Consider the following 16,234-nt stretch of genomic DNA (forward strand, 5'->3'; position numbering starts at 1 on the left):
ACAATCTGTCATAGTTTGAGTATAGATAGAATTTTATTGTACATACTGTAATAGATGACTATTGCCATTAAGAAAAGAAAATATTTTTTTTTAAATTTATCGTAAAAGATATAATAGTGTTCATATCTATTGAAGTTATCTACACGAAACAGCTTTATTTTTATTATTTAACAATAAAGTATTAAAGCGGAAAAGCGGATTACTTACAAAAGGAGCCGGCAAGATGCAAGAAAAGAGTTATCGCACTGAAAACACAGACGAACCGACTGACCTTTAATACCTCAAGCCCAATAACATAGTTGATTTGCTTTGTTTACTAATACGAACCAAATTTTCAAGTCTGTAGGACCTTTCTATTAAAATGTATTACACAGACGGGCTGACGGACTGCTCTTTGACCTTTTTAACCCAAATAGATTTTCTCCCAAAAGAGATAATATCCATGTAAATTTTCAAGATCTTTAAATCAAGAATTATCATACAGATAGACAGACGAACAGATAATGGCATGATCTGGATAAGGTACTGTAGAGTCCTTAATACGACTACTATTTGTACTGTGTTTCGTTATTGATACACTAGGCTTACGGTTTAAACAGTTCTTGAATTACAGCATGAGGAAAACAATTTTCTTATGCGTTTGGGTCAAGTTTACAGTACCTAATAAATTATATTATTGGGACAGTAGGTTATTGACAGACATGGTGTGTATACTGCTTTATCCGGTTTTTCTGTTAGACCTCTCATCATATTTATAGACAAAATTACTATAAGTTTCTTGCAAGGTTGTTAACTAAGTAATTCCAAAGTTATTGTGCTTTGAAGCCCATACTCGCCTTTTAGAGCTAGTAGTTAGCTTTACTACCATTCTAACTTCTGGCATTTCAACTGGTTATATTCAACAGCAAGTTGGAATACCAAAGGCTTTGGAGCAAGTCCATCTTGTTATAAGTAAATTTAATCGCAACGAGTGCTGAAAGGCAAGTGAAATGTATGAAGCTGGAGCTGATGGTGTCGCCTTATCTGTACAAGCCGCTACGACAAGTCAGTTTACGACCGACAAGTTCTACACCGAGATTGTGCTAATGTCCCTGGTTTAGTGCCACGCGCGCTTGCCCAACTTTCGTTTGGCAACAGCCTTTAACAGTCAATTGTTCCCCAAAATCGACCATTTGCATGATTTTACGACTAGGCGCCTGGACCTGTTTGCTGAGTTAGGCGACGACTCAACGATTTGTACGGCTTGTTTCGGGAAATTATGGGCCATCGACAATGTTTATAATCACTTAATATTCCTTGTTGCACGTCGGTGGCTTGGAAAGCGTTTCGGATTCCTAATATATCGTGGATTCCACGGAGGTGGCGCAGGGAGTGAATGTATCTAATCGTGATTTACTTAACTATCGCTTTTACATCAGTAGCAGTATATTTTATTACGACTAGTTTACGATGCAGTATTGAGTATATTTTTAATGTGAAAATAGATGCAAAATGGAAACATTTCATATGATTTAACGTTTAATCATAAAATGACCACTTTTTGTAAACATTATAGTTTATAAAAAGCACACCAAATAGTTAGTAAATACAAACCTTCCTTCTAATTATATAGAAGTAAGTTCTTTCTTGTTCATTAAATTGATTTAAAACCGCGTTTTAGCATTAAATTGAATAAAATCAATGATTCGATGGAAATATTCTTTTTGTTTTACGATCCAAGGAGTGGGTGTGAGTGATTAGTATATTGTTTTAGGACTGATAACAACCATAATAAGTAAATATGGTCACTTTTACAGCGGCGAGTAAGATAATTTTATAAGAATATCAGCGCCTAATTTGTGAGTACAGTCCACCAGAACCTGCCATATTTCGCTTCTGAGTCCTATGATAATGAAGCAAGTTTTTATAATGATTTGAGGCCATGGTGAATTGAAACAGATGAATCAAATCCTTAAGTACCCGATACTGTTACTTTTTATTAGAAGTTCGTACTAACCTCTAGCCATATTAAATCTTGAAAGAATATCCCTGTTACCTTTAGCTAATGATGAAACGAAGTTTGGGATTTGAGATTTTAGCAAATAACAATAAAAAGATCAAAATCCTCATATTTTGAATGCTACATGGAAACATACACACCTTTTGTAGCCGTTAGTAACCAAGCTGCTAGTTAATATCTTGCAAAAAAACATTCCAAATGAGGCTATTCAGAAATCGTCCTTAATGAATAATTGATAGTTTCAGGAAGTTTCGGTATATGTGCTTCTTACCTGCGTTTTTTTAATTATTTTAACCGATATCTCAGCAAGGGATTTTGTCCTCTAACGTCTTTACCAAGCTATCCTGATTCCTGGATATTCCGGTTACCATTACATCTAAAGTTATTTTTCTTCTTTCAAACTAAAATGACAGTAAACTACCGATCTGTATTGAATAGTTTTTATTTGAAAAGCAAAATTTAAATTTTTGTTTATTCGCTATTTCTATATTTTCATAATAAAATTAACTGAGAACAATTAGTTGCAAGTTAGATGTTTCTAAAACATATTAAGAGTTAAATGTTGAACGGAAGTGCGGTGCACCACATTTTAGTATACTTGAATAATGTCTATTCGAATGAACAAGTTGGGTAGAGAAAGTTGACCTGCCAAGTAATCACATAAACCCTGGGTATAATGGCACATTAGAGTCACGGAAAGCAAGAACACAGTGTTTCTTTTACTGTTTCGTTCATGTTAGTATATAATGACGGGTGCAGTGGAAGTGAGCCTGTGACCGCGCGGCGGGGGCGGTCACAAAGTTTCAAAATCAGCTCTACATTACCTCACAGCCTCACTCTCTAGGCCCCCAGCCGCTCACTACATTAACTGGATGTTACGACTGGCCTGGGGCCGACCCGGGTTTAACATCGCTGTTTACTGGACATAATCTCACAGACCGGGCAGCGTTTAAGCGTATTTACCACGCTAACATTCCAGTCCCATTCGGGAAGTGACACACACCCACAACAGTGGAGTTCGCTTTCAGATGCCTTTCCTAAGACGGCTGAGTAACTCTGCCTCAGGTGGTCTTTGTTGCTTTTTTATGTTCACTCTACACCTACGTGACTGAATTGTTCAACTGACTCAGATCTTGATAAAATCATGTACCGGTTGAATGTTTGTTAGTAATAGAATAAGTTTGTTGGAATTAAGTGAACTTGTTTCCCGTCGAAAGACATCGTAACTAACTTTTCATCTTGTAACAGATTTTTTTCGAATTTCTGTTCGTTCTCTTTGTACGTACTGTCACACAAATCCAATTAATTACTGAAACTATTTCGTATAATTACACTATCAATAGCAAAAATTAGTACATTTTTCTAACTGACAGACATTTAGCATTTTTCAAGCATTTTAGCACATACAAGCATTTAGCTGTGTATAAATGTGTTTGTAGACTTTGAAAGGTGTTCTCTTATACTTTAAAATTATTACGTACTCTCAAGTTAAAAGAATCTATTGAACATAATTTAAACATTACATGCAATCTTGTATATTTTTCAAAATCTTAAATATTAAGAATTTGTGCGTCTAATTTTCATATCAGTCTATTACAAAATCTTTAGCAAGCTTATAATATCTTTGTAACCTTTATAGATTTCAGTAAATCAAGTTTAATAACTTACGTTGATCGTTATTTAGAAAGGGATGAGATTATTTTTAAATTTCATTTTACAATTAAAGGATCTAATTATATTTAAATACAACTTAACACTATTGTATTGCATACTTATAAAAGCAATCAATATTCTGATGAAATCCCATAGAAATACATCTTAATAAACGGGGCATAAAATAACTTCGTTATCTAACAATTTCGTTCAATCTAAGTATAGAAGTTAAACATGTGTGGCAATAAAGTTTTTTTTATCTGCTAATACGCTTTACTTACATTGTTACGCCAAGTCTTTTGTCCTCTGCGGTCTCAATGACCTTGAGGTGTTCAAATTTGGGAGCAGAAGAACAAGGTGCCAGACGGCACAGGTGATAAACAAAAAACCGCCTTCGGGCGATGATTCAGCAAGGTTCCGCCCACCTAACCGCCCGCGACTTGTGCTGTGGTCTGTCTTTACCCCCTATAGAGTCCTAACAAAAGGAAACCCTCACATTTCAATCCTCTTAAATACTTTATGGCGGTCTAACTCATTGTTATTAATTGTGTGTTTAATGCGATCAAAAAGATCACTTTCCCTCTTTTGGAGCTATAGCAAAGAGAAAATAGACAAGGAAAATGCCTAATTCTCCCAAGTTTCCTTATTCCTTATAGTTTGGTTTGGTTTGATAGCAATACAAGGCGGAATATATATCACACTTCTTATTTTTAAAATACTATATTTTAAACCCTATGTAAAATACAAACTTTTAGATTTAATTAAAATTTGTCTACTCGTGTTCTTGGGCTTGTCTACTAGCAAAATACAATATCTAAGACATCTTGAATTAGAAAATAAAACAACCCTTAGAATGTTTTGTGGAATAGAAATAAAATAATTGTGTTGTTTGTTTTTAACTAACTGGAAAGCCAAATATCTAATAAGAAATTGTGCGCCTGCAATATTGCACAATATGATAATTAAAAGTTAATGAATTTAAATAGTTTTGTTACCTGCTTTTATATATATATATATCACATATCTGAACAATTAGCTGTGTTTTACTAAGTAAATGAATTATTTGAGGTACAAATGTATATAAAGTCTCAGGAAAACTGACAAGACTACCGGATTGTGCCATTTTTTGAAATAAAGATAAACCTTGGAGCTTTTTATTGGATGAAGTCTAGTCAATAGTAAATTCCACTGCAGAAAACGACAAGGCACAGCAAAATCCATGTTTACAAATGGCTAAAGTAAAACTCTTCGTTTAACCGTTTCTCTATGGACTTCCTGACACTCGTCGTGCGGGAATGTGCCAGAATTACCATTTTAGGAGACTCATGTGTGCCAATGCCAAGTGAGAATGCTAGAGAACAAAGTTTCCTCTATTACCTTTTAGCACTTACATCTTTCTTCAAGGTAATTTCAAGCGAATATAAACAACTAAATCCTTTGTTTTAAGAAGACCTTGTTAAGTCATCATTTCAACGAAATACTGCTATAACATTTACCTTTGCATTTTTTGTCACTGTTCACAATATACACCCATAATTAGGTACAATTTTTGGCTGGTTTCACTTTCAAATTAAATTAATTATATTATATATGAGATAATTCCTCCATAAATGTTTTAGTAGAACTATATGTATTTAGAGTAAAATTTAGTAATAAGTATTCATACTATCCCGTTTGGATTAGTTTTTGTTTCTTTTGCTCAGTACAGAGTGATAGGGTATCCAGAATGGTTAATATTGGACTGTCTTCTGTCATTATTTCATTAGCAGGGACAGCGAGCACTGTATCTCAGTCAAAGCGGGTACTCCCCCTTTAGGCTAGCAAGAGCTTTTAACAATCCAAGATTAATCCTCCGCAGTAGACTAGACATATCGATTAGGCCATTTTACTCTTGTCATTTTACGGTTGACAGTTTGTAATATCTTGAAATTTACAGTATGTTTGTCACGTTCCCGGACACCCCAGGGCCCAGGGCTAGCTATTGGTTTTGCTGTGCACTGTGTAAGTTTAATCGGAAAGTATAAACCAGCCAGAAGTGAAGCCTCCTGGGGGAGATTATTACATTAATACTTTATTATAGAGCACTCTACTTTTAAACCGATTAGAATATTTGGAATACTACAACGGAACTATTGTTCCACAACTCCTAGAATTCTTTTAAATTATATATACTCATTAATTTAAACAAATTCTACAATAATATAGTTTTTATTTTTGTGAGACCTTTCGTACTCAATGAGTACATCTTCGGACTCACAAAAATAAAAACTTATATTATTGAAGAGTTTGTTTAAATTAATATATAATTTCCAATAAGACAAGAGCTTCAAGAATGTATATATACTCATTTAAAACAAAAATGTTTGTTCAATTGAACAAAAAAACAGTAAATTTAAACAAATGTTTTTGTTTAGTTTTTACATTTTTATTATACATTGGCGTCTACTCAGGAGAATCTCCTACTGTCAATTCTAGCAATAAAGGATGCAGTGCAAATTTCTCCTATGCTCAATTATTCAAATGAGAGAAAACTTGCCCTTTATATATATGAATCACACAATAATTTTGATTCAAATTAATTGTTTTATTCACTAAGTTCTAAAATTGTATGACCCAATGACGGTTGATTTATGTTTAAATTTGTGAAATCTGACAATCTATAACATTGACCGGTGTGTAATGATTTATTGTTTAAGTTATTCAAACATTATTCAACTCGTCGAACTGCTGAAAACCACAAAATTCCCCCGAGTTCTACAAACGCGGAGGAAACCTTGTTGATCTGCGGTAGTAGCTGTAATGGTCCGGGTAATTAAGCTGTTTACGCTCGGGAACAATCGCATTTACAAGTAGTACAAGGTCAGGCAGGGGGAGCTTGTCGCCTCCTCGCTTCCCTCAGCCTCAGGTCAGTTGTACTTGATATAGTTTCAGCAGTGTTTCGTATAGGTTTCCATAAGTGTTTATAAATGATTTTTTGAATCCTTCACACATTGAATACAAACATTTAATGCGTTTTTTAAAATTCAATATACTACCTTTATATAATGTAAGTTTTTTCTAAGTATATTTCAATGTTTGGATACTAGTAAAAATACAAAAATAAATAAATAAAAAGGACCAGACATTGCAAAATTTTGCCGTTGTCTGTCTGTCCTACAATAACTTTTGATATAAAGGTCCTAGATACTTTAAACCTGGCACATAGGTTTCTATTGATTTCAGAAAGAACTCTATTGATTTTGGGTTCAAAAGGTCAAAATTAAAGGTAAAACAATTTTAAAATTGTTACGTAGAGGTATGAGTAACCATGATTTCGATGATAAAATCGCTAAATAAATAACATTGTAAACAAACTGAGCACAAACATGTGGCATAGTAACATTTGCGGTGCAGTAATTTTGTTGTAATTTCATTGCATTTTGCTTGTACATTACGTTCCAAAGTGTTATATGAATATTCGGTGTATGTATAATAACGGTCAATTTGGTTAAAAAATTGCTTGTTGAAAATTTTGAACACTCATCGTAATCAATTTTCCTCATATTATAACTATGGAGTGGAAGTGTGCTTCAGAAGGAATATTATTCAGTTAACGTTTTAGATTTCGAGCCTTGGAAAATTAAGAGGCAAGTAACACTGAATCTTCCCTTTGTCCACGAGCATGGTAACTATGCAGTCCCGACAATAGCCGGAGGAAGTGCCCACTTGGCCAGGAAGGTCGTAGCGCCTAGCCATTACCGAGCCAATTCCGTGTGGTGCTGTGGTCGCCGGTCGTTGGGCGCCTGCGGTCGTTGGTTGGGTCGATAGCCGCGACCGGCACGGCCAAGGCCAGCTGGGACCCTGTGTTCGGTGCCAGTAGCTGCAGGATAACACAATAACAAATCTGCGAAGGCTGATGCAAGCGATATTACTAATGATCTACTGAGAATACAGCAATGGAATAATTGGACGTGAGGAACCAGAAGAACGATTTTCTTTTTGTGATTTCAAATACAATTTTAAATAAAATATATTAAAGCTTTCAGTGTTGGAATGTTGTGCTAATTGTACGAAAACTCTACTATGTTAGTAATGCATTTAACTTTTAGGGATGAACTTGAAAAAGCGGAGAAGAGGGGGTTATTCATGATAAAGTCTTTAAATATTTTTTTATTTAAATTATTGATAGGTGCGCTACGATGGCATAAGTGAGACAATTTAAACATACTTTAATTAATATTAGTATTTATTAAATAGGAAAGCTTACAATTAAACTACACTTCGTGTAAAATAAGCAGTCAGATTCTTAGAAATGTTACTACTTAATTGTTAGATAGAACTTGATAGGACTTTTTCAAAAGGTTCGATCAATATTTGTAACAGTCTCAATATATTAGCCAATATACAATTTTAAATAGCATTGAACAATTCTAATGTTTTAAAACCTTTTAACTCTGTCAGATTTAAACTAATCTTATCTTTTTCTCATAAAAATTTGACCAATTTCACGAGAATGATTCAGTGAAGCTTTTAACGATAAATTTAATGTGTTTTACTAGGTAGGCTTTCCGAATTGCCATTTGGTGTTCCGAGAAATTACACAAAATCTCCCTAGAGCTTGGAATTGCCCAACTGAAACCATTAACTTAAACAGGGGATTCTTGCTCAACCGCGTATTGCAACATGTGAAGGTTTATGAAGAATATCAAAGTTGAGTTGCTGATTAGAGATTGGCATTCAGCACCATCGTGTCGGAGATTAGGCGTCGTCCTCGGTCAGCAGCTGATGACGCGGCAGCAAGGTCGGCAGTTTGTCCACAGTCAGCTGACCGCAGGCCAGATGTTAGATTGCCGAGCAGAAATGATCAACTGATTGGTCCACAACAAGGCTCGATTTGTATCGCCTCGTTCCCGTTGATTTATAAATTCTCGGTTCGAGGCTGTGGACTCCACGGATTTACATAGAATAGACAGACTTTGGGCAATAAATCTCGTCTAGATTAGTGGTTTCCGCGGCTACTGATATATTAGGGTATTGAGAGCTGTTATTGGGCAATAATTTTCAATTTTCTTTTGCCGGAAGAATATATACGGGTTTTCCTAGTCATTGACAAATTTTCTATTGTATTATATAACTCGTTTGTAGAGATAATAGGATTTCTGACATTTGCCATCGTTATATGGTACAAGAATAGTACATTACGTTTCGAGGATTGGAATCCATACTCTACTTTAGGTGTTGCAAATACATTAAGCATGAACAAAAATTAAAGTTGTGGCGCTAAAACTTCAGTGAACGTTAATAAAGTGTAAATTTTACCCAATCCATTTATCAATACGGAGAATATAGGAACATCTCCAGTGTTAAATAAAAATTAAAAAAAACTATCAAACTTTTTTTCAATGGCTTTAATTAAAGGGGAAAATCTTTGAAAAAGAAATGTTTTTCATTAACTACAAATAAAATTAAGTTTACCATTTTTCGAAATCTTAATAATAATGTTATTTAATTATTCAATAAATTGTGCAAAATTTACTAGCAATATATCTTATAACATTAAGAGCTGTTATTGGGGAATAATTTTCAATTTTCCTTTGCCGGAAGAATATATACGGGGTTTCCTAGTCATTGACAAATTTGTTATGGCATTATAACTCGTTTGGAGTGATAATAGGATTTCTGACATTTGCCACCATTTTTCGAAACCTTAATAATAATGTTATTTAATTATTCAATAAATTGTGCATAATGTACTAGCTATATATCTTAGAAGTTTTAGTCTTACTTATTACAGTTTTTGTCTTAGTACACACAAAACTTAAAAACCAGTGTAAACATTATAAAGTTAAATCTAAAATGTGTATAATCTTCAATTTAAGTACATATTCAGCTTTGCTTGACCACTTGAAGTGTAATAGGCACAATGAAATGTGAAAGGTGTGCCCTATTTTGGTCCATAAATACATCATCCCAAATATGTAACGTCCTTGTGATGGGTCTGATTGGATGGAACAGTTCACAGCTGCCCACCTTGAGACTGCTGACCAAGGTCACGCGCATCCATTAAACATACCAATGTATAATTCAGCAGGCCTCAGCACAGTGCTGCTCCACTCTTGTAGCATCATTTGTTATTAATAAACATCTCATTGTCATAATACGTTACATTACCTGGGATGTTGTCAACTAGTTCACTCATTAGCATCGTAGTGATTGCGATCGACTCGTAAGTTATTCCAGTTTGTCGTTTGTTTCCTGTCGATTACTAGATGTTTATGAAATCGTTGAAGCATTCCTTACGTTTAATAGCCAAGGCATTACCATATGTGCTTTCAATTGCATCAAACTATTATATTCGCCTTTAATTACTGCGGTAGATGAAACTGCAACTTTTTTTCAAAATTTGGTTACTCTATGTTTCTCCGGTACAAGATATATTTGTGGGAATGTGATATGTTGTACCAAAGTTCTCTGAGAATTGAAATGAAAAACTGTTGGAAACTCCATAATTATTTAAAACTTACACTTAACGGTTTAACTGTAAAAAAAAAAACAAAACAAATACACTTTAATCAGTTTTGGCAGCCAGTTTTTGTAGTTTAACGAAAAGGCAGTTGTCATAACTTTATTGACCTATTGTAAACGTTTCTAAACTTATAATTATTATAAACAACTTTAACAAATTTTCTGATGGAAATGTATAACGTGAAGCTACAGAACTCACAAAAAATAATACGTAGTCTGAATGTTATGTTGAATTAGCTAAAAATTTATTATTTTTTTTAAATAAGTGAATTAGTTTTTATTCCAAAAATTATTAAAAACAATAATGGCTTCTCGTGTAGGTCTATTTAAACATTACTTCATTTCCATATATTTATCCATATCTATTTCCATATTTTAATATTGTTTGTGTAGGAAACAATATTAAAATTAAGTAGTAAAAGTAGTTTCATTTTAAGCTTTATAAGTACTAACGTAATTGAATATCAGCTAGAAAGAATAGGATAAAATTGAAATAAACAGGTTAGAAAATATCAAAAGAGGATGCACTATAAAAATATAATTCATCATGTTGCAACGCACATGATCCTTTTGTTTTAGTAATTATTTTAATACCCCAATTTTTATAAAACGATGCATAAAATTATATGTAAATTAGTGTGTTGTGTATGTGTGAACAGTTCATTATGCTAAAAAACTACCGATAAATAATAACTTCTCATTCTGAAAAACACTGTGTCAATGAAAAAGTAAAAACAAATTATATTACCTTAAATTTTAAAATTAATGTTTACATATGTGCTGTAAAATGTAAAAAAACTGAAATTAGAAACAGCCAGCCTCATACTTAATAAGTATCAGGAGTTGAGCGTAATCTGAGTTAAACAAATACCAGTACGTTCTGGTACCGCCTAAGTGCTATTGTCACTATGGTTCCTTTTAAATAAACGATCTGTTACAGCTACTCATAATCTCGTAATGGATTCTAGTCAGAAGTCTACATAGATACACTCTCTTCACACTTCATACACTTCTATCCCCTACCACAACTTTGAAGTGCGAAATTCTATTGGTACAAAACAAGAAAACATTTTGTAGCTGCTTATTAAATAAACGTGAAGGGTTGCATATCGTGAAAATTACAGTTTTATACTATTATATAACTAATAAATGTATTTTTAATAGTGATATGGAACTATTTTCTAGTAAAATTGAACACGTAATGTACTCAATTCTTTTGAAATAAAACGGAGAATTCACTTACTATTTGATAGAATCTGACAACAACATTCCTTTCAAGGAATATGGTTAAAATTAGAATCAGATTCAATAGTGATACGATCAAATAGGTACGCGAACACACCTTTCACCTGTATGTGCCACAGCTGGTACGATACGGGTCCGAGAGCCGTGCATCTTCTGTTTCACAACGTCGCCGGTAAAGCGGCGGCGCGTGCTGCGCTCTATCAGATAAACGTGAAACTAACTGAGTCTACTGCCTCTTGCAGAACAGCCATTTTAATAAACGTGAGTGAATCAACAAAATAATAGAAAAAAGAAAAAAATATGACGAAAATACTTTAATTCTCCAAGATTTCATTATATAATTTGACAGCTATTAAGAAAAATTGTTTAGAGAAAACAAACGTTGCAGGTTGGAAAAAATAATCAGGGTTTGCCGACCATTTCTGTATAAAAGGAAACTTACATTATTCACTGATGTCAGACCGTAAAGTATTTAATTTTTAACATTTGAATATTATGTATTGGTGAATAATTGAAAGAGTTTAACATCGGTGTTAATATTTTGGCTTAGATTAAGATAGCGCAATTGAATTTTGGTTGTGAAATTAAATTCATGGACAAACTTAATTTTCTGAAGCCATAGACACTATTAAAAAGTTCACTCCACGAGTTACAATCATTTAACGTATGACAAGTTTGTAACCAGGAAACAAATAACGGCTTGTGTTAAAATTGTGAGTTATTTTTACTATATTATGTATATCAGTTATACAAGCTTCAGACATTGGCATGTTTTTATACATTTATGATATAACGAAATTATATTTTTAATTAAAAACAGTTATTTCAGATAATTACCAGTTTAAAAAATATTCTTAGGGAATTAGACATTTTATAAATAAAAATAAATGTCATTTCCTCCAGACATATTTCGTGTGTACATTGTGTAAACAATTCGCAACCTTATACTAAACTGTATTTATTAGCGACTGATAGTAAGATATCCAGTAATTCAGTATCAATTCTACCACTACTCGTAGGGTAATAAAAACATATTTTTATTTGTCCGTCTTCGGAAATGGTATCTTATAGGGCTGTGACTAAATTTTCTTTAAAAATTAAAAACTCTATTCTAACTTAAAACCTTTAGCACTATTACTTATTCTTATGTTGCCATCAAATTATCCTCGTTCTCACCTGAATCTTTGTAACATGCACGTTTACTGAATGGAATCTTTTACTAGATAAATCTCTAACTATACATTTGTATAGTCTAATTTAGTTTAATTTAGTTTAATACACTAATAGAACTTTTAATAATATTTCCCTGTTATTTGTTACAGTTAGTATGGCTGGTGCCCCTGGTCTCTAGCATTTCGGTGCCGTCAGGCAAGCTGACCCCCATCACCCCCGCCAAGCCGACCCCACGCTATGTAAACCCCCACGCCCCGGCCCAGCCCGCCGCGGTGGTCGAGTACTCCCAGGACCATCCCGAGCCTCCACCTCTTGACCCCAGCTACGTCCCAGTCAGATATGACTACTTTGACACTCTCGCCAAGCACCATGTCTACTATGTGAGTTTTATGTACAGTTATACATGGTACATAATGCAATGATTGTTCAGGACAGCAATGTTTATAAGGCGCATTAAAAAGTGAATTATTAGTTATGCTAATACTTTAATTCAGACGTTTTATTAAATTACTTGAAGTAACTGACATTACGAATATAATTTTCTTTTAGCCACAGATTAAAATGCTATCCCTTATTCTTTTTAATAACGTCTTTAAAAGAACATTTTTCAAAATAAATTTTTATTTCCACTATTCAGATTAATTATGCACAACTGATTTCAGTCTTCTCTTCCTACCATTTTAGGATACAAACTTGTTTGTAATTTATTTCTGTGAATAGCACCCGGTTTATTATTGTATTTTATTCATGAAATATATTGTCTCCTTTAACAATACCCGTGGGGGGGGGGTACCTAGTAACTAGCTCCAGGGGGGGCCTAGAGCTAGTTACTAGGTACTCAATGAATCCAATTGGATGTCCATTTTTCTGCATTTTTACCTTCACGTTAAGCTTCACGTTTTTATTAGCACGACAGTTAGTTTTGTCTTTCAGACGTCTCACGTCTCATAGAATTGCTTTCGGTTATGTCACTTACACCATCGAAAATATTATATGGAATAAAACTTAAATAAGCGGTTATTCTTGTTTTTCTAGGTACCCTTGAGGTTCCCCAACTTTAACGGTGTGTCGAATCACATTGATTACGAACCACGACAGAAATTCTACGGACAGACTCTGGGCAAAAATATCGGCTACAAGCCCTTCAAGCAGCAGCTGTACTTCCCCGCCCGCCAATCGGATTGGAATCAACAAAACAACTATGTCAACAACCAAGATAATCAAGTCAAGGATCAGTACAACCAGAACAACGGCCAGTATAATCAGTACAACAACCAAGCCAACAACCAGGTCAGCAACAATAACCAATACAGCCGGAGTACCAATGAGTACAACAACCAAAATAACAACCAATACAACGTACAACCAACGCAACAACAGCAACATGAGGTATATTTTGTTTATATGACAACAGGTAATAGATACCAATAAAGTAACTGTTGTTAGATTTGATTACGTTTAGTCAAGAGTATGAATGCCAGTCAAGATATTTCAAGTAATAAGATACCTATTTTCTTTCTGTATAAATTAACAACCTTAGATAGACATTTAGTTTAAACCGTTTTTAATAGTACAAAATAATATAAGAAAAATATAAATACTTTTGCAGACATTATTAAATACAATAATTTTTAATTATACCGTGTTTAATTTTTTAAACACGTTTTTAATATACTAGTCCAGTGCTTAAGAATTTGGAATTCACGTCAATATGTCTCATTCATGTTAAGTAAACAATACTATATTACTCACTGAAATAATAACAAGATATATTGTCTAAATGTACAAGTCTAAATATATGGTGTAAATTGCTTAGCCGTGTAATTGATCTAAAATTAATTTTAAATCAATATTTGTATTAACGCATTTAAAGATGAATTTGTATACTAAACATTTATTTATTTATTTAATCTACTCTAACATTTAGGTTAATTTATGTAAATATATTTATTTGCCTATGTATATTGTTTTTGTCTTGGGAGAAGTGACTATTAGGCCATATTCCACTCCGTGCATACACTCTGTCTGTCGATGCAGGTGTTTAGCACTCAGGCAGCGCCGGCCAGCTCGGTGCTTCCTCAAGCCCTGAGCTCTACCCCTCAAGCCCTGAGCTCCACGCCTCAAGCCCAGACCCAGAACCCCACTCAGACCTACTCCAAGGTGGACTACTCCAGCGGCAAAGGTAGCTACGACGTGACGGGCAAGGGTGGCTCCAGGAGCGAATACTACGGCCTCACAAAGGAAGATTGGAGCAAAAAGTCAGTCTACCCCAAGAAGGTGGTGGGCCAAGGACTCACGCCGAGGAAGTTCGGCAGCCATAAATACTGAACCTCACACCCACCTCGTCCTCATCATGTCATCTCATCTTTCCACCACATTGCCATATCTTCATTGTCATCTCGCCCATTTTCATAATAAAAAGTGTGTAAAAATGTACAGTTTCCAACGTGTTTTTATTATTTCCCATTCTGGTGTGGACATGATCAATATTTAAAGTACTCGATTTACTGGCACAGTCCTAAATCCTAATATAACGGGGTAAAGATATGAGAACAATAAATTAATGACAAATCATGTCCTCCGTTCATTAAAATAGTTTTAGTTGTATAATCTTCTTCACTTTCATTATTCTGTACCAAAATGTATAATTGACCCAAGAAAGGGTGAAAATTATTTACAAGTACTGACTTTGATGGTTTATTATTTTACATGATTGAGATGTTGACATCCAACCTTTCTATTGCATTGGTTGGCTTCTGAGTGTTCAGTGCCGTTATGCATGGTTGGACAACAGTGTTGCATTTTAGTCATATATAAGATATTTGATACGTTCCATACAAGTACTGAAAATGTCACATTTCAATTACTTTGTTACAATTTGATACAACTGTCATAGGTAGAGCTGATGATCGAATGGTTTAAGATTTTGAACCCGAAATAGAGATAGAGCAAGTTCAAGTCCTGTCTGTGACCGTAGAACTTTTTATTAGAACCATCCACCTTCATCTCTATCGACTTTTCACCTTATTCTTCTCTGAACCTCACACAGGCCAGTGACCTAAGAGGATGGACAAAATAAGGCTTAAAAAGTATGAGACAGATGTCTCTCCTTAAAAAAAAAAAAAAAATACTGCTATTTATTATTGTTACTAAACGTAACATATAAACATCGTACTATTTAAATCGTATATTACATTTTTTACTGACGAGTCAACTATAAATTGATTGCGTTCTTCCTAATTACATTACGCAGTACATAATAAAATTACCTGGTTAGTATTATTTAATTGTTTAAACACCAGAGACTAATCATGTCTTTTGAAAGTTTCGTTCCAATCATTCTGGCTTGGAGATAAAAAAATTGTATCTCATAAAATATGCTCTCCACCAATTCATCACGTAAAATATGATTGTACATCAAAACGTGGTTGAAATAAATTTTAATTTACACATTAAAGGAAATGCTAGAAGAAAAAATAAAAGTTTTTAAGTAGTATTTAATATTTTTGATATACAAATACTCTCCCACTTGGGAGTAATGATAGTAATGATAAAACATCAGACCATTACGTATCTAGCATTAAAGAATTTTAATGAACTATCAGAGATAAAAGTGCCTGTTTAGTGAGTTAAACTTGATCGAAAAAAGGACATATTACG

At 33.8% G+C, this 16,234-nt stretch overlaps 1 protein-coding gene across 2 annotated transcripts in view; it reads left to right on the forward strand.

Annotated features, from left to right (window-relative positions):
• Nucleotides 1-15,015, forward strand: part of LOC124357554 (GATA zinc finger domain-containing protein 14-like) — a 103,234-nt gene extending 88,219 nt beyond the window's left edge. For both annotated transcript variants that reach the window (XM_046809460.1, XM_046809463.1), the window contains exons 4-6: nt 12,724-12,954; nt 13,610-13,963; nt 14,612-15,015. In XM_046809460.1, coding sequence (XP_046665416.1) covers nt 12,724-12,954; nt 13,610-13,963; nt 14,612-14,902 — 876 coding nt within the window. In that variant the 3' untranslated portion in view covers nt 14,903-15,015. The remainder of the gene's footprint in view (nt 1-12,723; nt 12,955-13,609; nt 13,964-14,611) is intronic.
• The last annotated feature ends 1,219 nt before the right edge of the window (nt 15,016-16,234 follow it).

Source organism: Homalodisca vitripennis, chromosome 3 (genome assembly GCF_021130785.1).
Source record: "Homalodisca vitripennis isolate AUS2020 chromosome 3, UT_GWSS_2.1, whole genome shotgun sequence".
Taxonomy (NCBI): Eukaryota; Metazoa; Arthropoda; class Insecta; order Hemiptera; family Cicadellidae; genus Homalodisca; species Homalodisca vitripennis.